Source organism: Eleutherodactylus coqui, chromosome 1 (assembly GCF_035609145.1).
Source record: "Eleutherodactylus coqui strain aEleCoq1 chromosome 1, aEleCoq1.hap1, whole genome shotgun sequence".
In the NCBI taxonomy this organism is placed as follows: Eukaryota; Metazoa; Chordata; class Amphibia; order Anura; family Eleutherodactylidae; genus Eleutherodactylus; species Eleutherodactylus coqui.
The window spans coordinates 220,746,146-220,749,572 of NC_089837.1; the positions used below are offsets into that span (position 1 = coordinate 220,746,146).

The 3,427-nt window shown below is 34.1% G+C and overlaps 1 protein-coding gene across 1 annotated transcript; it reads left to right on the forward strand.

Annotated features, from left to right (window-relative positions):
• Window positions 1-2,302: 2,302 nt before the first annotated feature.
• LOC136578331 (trace amine-associated receptor 3-like) lies at window positions 2,303-3,217 on the forward strand. Its single transcript, XM_066578362.1, has one exon. The coding sequence runs from the start codon at window positions 2,303-2,305 to the stop codon at window positions 3,215-3,217; it is 915 nt and encodes a 304-aa protein (XP_066434459.1).
• Window positions 3,218-3,427: the final 210 nt, after the last annotated feature.

Sequence of the window (3,427 nt, forward strand, 5' to 3'; positions counted from 1 at the left end):
TTCTACTCATCATTAAAATAGTAATAATGCATAATTTACATTAGTCAGTATTTAGCCACATATTCATTAAGTTTGCATGTATGTGATATATGCCTGCATTTATAAAAACTATAAATTGAAATGTTTTTCTTTTACCTTTTTTCATTCAGATTTTAAAAGGGAAGATTTTAAAAAATAAGGGAAAGCCAAATATTCACACAACACAACCAATTCTCCCGGAATTGTACAATAGAAAAAAGTTCTATATCTTCTTTTAAGTAAGTCAAAGTCCATAAATTTCAAAATGGACCACAGACAATAAAATAATATTATGATTATGACTGGATTGTTATGGGGATTTGTTGTTTCTGTAACATGCCACTTCATCATCTATTTAGCTTTAGCGTTAGGTTCTTTTTAGTAGGCTGAATCAGTTTGGGTGTCTTTGTATTACTTATCCGGATTTTCAACCATCAGTTCTGCTGATGAAATAATGCTAATAAATGATAACAAGGAGTCAATGTTTCAATATAAAGTATTTTGTTCACCTTCTTTGTTTCTGCTGAAATACTGTAGGCATAGCATTATCTCTTTAAACTCCTAGATCCACGAAGAGTACAAATGCACATATGAATACAACAATAGCAGAATTTGAGTGCTCCAAAAAAGGAACAAGAGGCTTGTCCTGTTGATAAGAAGATCTATATTGGCTATGCATTTCAGGACTAATTCTAAAGGTAATCTGAAAAAAAAAGACTTCCTAAAATGTATAGTCGATTAAAATCTTAACAAGTCTTCCATCTGAGGAAGGACCAGGCTGTTGAAGCCTGTAATTGGCTGAGAGGTTACATGCACAACGAATTGCACATAACTGCTAGCAGACTTCTTCCGGGTTCTGAGTGGTGGACAGAAAGGGTCCAACGCTGGACGGTGAGTTGCTGGAACAGGTATGTATTTTTTCTATATTTTACTCATTTCTAATTGTATGCAAGCTTTTTGTAATTATTTTTCACTGATTTGAATGAAACTCTTAGTGCAAAACTTGACTTTCATTTAAATTATAAAGTTGGTGAATACTTTTGCTTAATTCAACAATCAACGAGTACTTTTTTACTATAATGATGTTTATAGAATAAATGACTAAGAATTCCATTCAATAGATCTATTACATTTTAAGATTTATGATGAGGCAAAAGTCTGGACACAACTGTTTAACTGGTGAGAAAATTGACTTCCAATGTGTGAAAGTATTAATTGGGAGGGATCCTGTATTTTTTGGTGGCCATTTTGAACTTTAACTTATTGAATTCAGCTCAGGCTTTTCAAATGGAAAGGAGATCATTAGATATTTCAGTTTTGGCAAGAATTTACTCAGAAACACACTGGAAGTGTCAGTTTCCCTTTATCTTTACTTGTTTTACAGTTAAGTGAGGGCAAAATTTAACAAAGTGTTTTACATGATATGTTTGATGTGTCCACCATTCTGCCAGATACACATGGTTAAATATTTAATTCAATCTTTGAGAACATGCTGTAGAAACACAGGTGATATTTCTTCACAGCATTGTAGGATTCGTCGATTTAGTTAAACCCTATTGCATATTTTTTCTAGCTGCACAAGAAACTTTAAATGGCCTTAGAGATAAAAGTGCAAAGGTTCTCTATGCCCAATTTAGTACCAGGGAGCTGCACATTCAGCCATCTGCATACAGCCACAGCAAAGTGTGGAGATGTACCATCTTGTTGAAAGTAAAGTCGGAACTCACTGTTCTCAGTGAGCACTGATGGAAATATGATATCCTGTAAGATCACAATGTCAGACACAATTTACCAACTTTGCTCTTACTCAACTCCTAATCAGGTAAATATAGAGTAAAACTAATACTTCCAGTATGTTTCTGAGTGAATTCTAACCAAGACTGATATATCACATGATTCTTTTCCCTGACCTGAATTTAATATGACAGAGTTCAAAATGGGCACTAAAAATGTCTCCTCTACCAAAAAATTCCCAATTAATACTTTCAATTTTCTCATTACTACACCAGTTAAACAGGTTTGTCTTTTGCCTCACCCAGTGTGTATATTTATACATAATATCACTGTTGTCTGCCCCTGAACTTTTTTAAAATCATACTTTACATTTTCTAAATATTTCATGTAAGTAAAGTGTAATATTGTTCTATTTTCTCTATTTAGAGCCTGGTCAGTTTTACAGAAGATTAATTATATGGATAAATCTATTATTAACCCTGAGTGTTTGCAATATGAAAACACATCATTTTTTTGCCCCAATGACAGGCACGCTACAGTACGTATTGGGATGTACGTTTTCCTTGTTGTTTCAATTACTATCACGATCTTTGGTAATCTCAGTATTATCATTTCCATCAGTCATTTTAAGGAACTTCATTCACCAACCAATTTTCTTATTCTTTCAATGGCTGCCACAGATTTTTCGCTTGGCCTAATAATAATGCCTTACAGTATGGTACGATCTGTGGAAAGATGCTGGCTTTTCGGAAAATTATTTTGCAAAATCCATTATAGTTTTGATTTAATGCTGAGTGTAATTTCTATTTTCCATCTCTGTTGTATTGCCATTGATAGGTTTTATGCCGTCTGCGATCCTCTCCATTACCCCATTAAAATGACAATCTCTGTCATAAAGTACATGGTATTCATCTGCTGGACTATACCAGCTATATTTGCATTTGGTGTTGTCATAACAAACTCTCATGTATCTGGAATTACTGGATATGAGATGTTAGTGGAATGTTTTAATTTATGCCCAATTACATTCAACAAATTGTGGTCATTGGTTATGTTTTTCACCTGTTTTTTTGCTCCTGGTTCGGTTATGGTTGGTATTTATATTAAGATATTTATAGTATCTCAAAGGCATGCAAAAATTGTGAAACGCACATCAGAAAACATGACGGAAATCTCCACTCTCTCCAAGCAGAAAGACCGAAAGGCTGCAAAGACATTGGGCATTGTAATGGGGGTCTTCATCGCCTGTTGGTTACCTGTCTTTATTACTATTTTGGTAGACCCATTTCTCAACTTTTCTACTCCTGAAGTGTTGTTTGATGCCCTCAACTGGCTTGGATATATTAATTCCACATGTAATCCATTAATATATGGATTCTTCTATCCATGGTTTCGAAAAGCATTAAGATACATTATTTTTGGTAAAATATTTGAAACTGATTCTTGTTTAGCAAAATTAAGCTAAGCAAATAAAAATAAGAAAAAAATGTTGCATAACTGAATTATCTTAAAATAGTGTTATATTGGTAAAACAATGTTTACTTTGTGGGTCTTTTACCTTTAGGGCGCCCACCCACTGGCGTTTGCGATTTTCGTGCGTGAAAACGCAGCGTTTTCCGCGCGTTTTTCACGGCGTTTTTTGCCGCGTTTTCGCAGCGTTTTCGCGGCTTTTCCA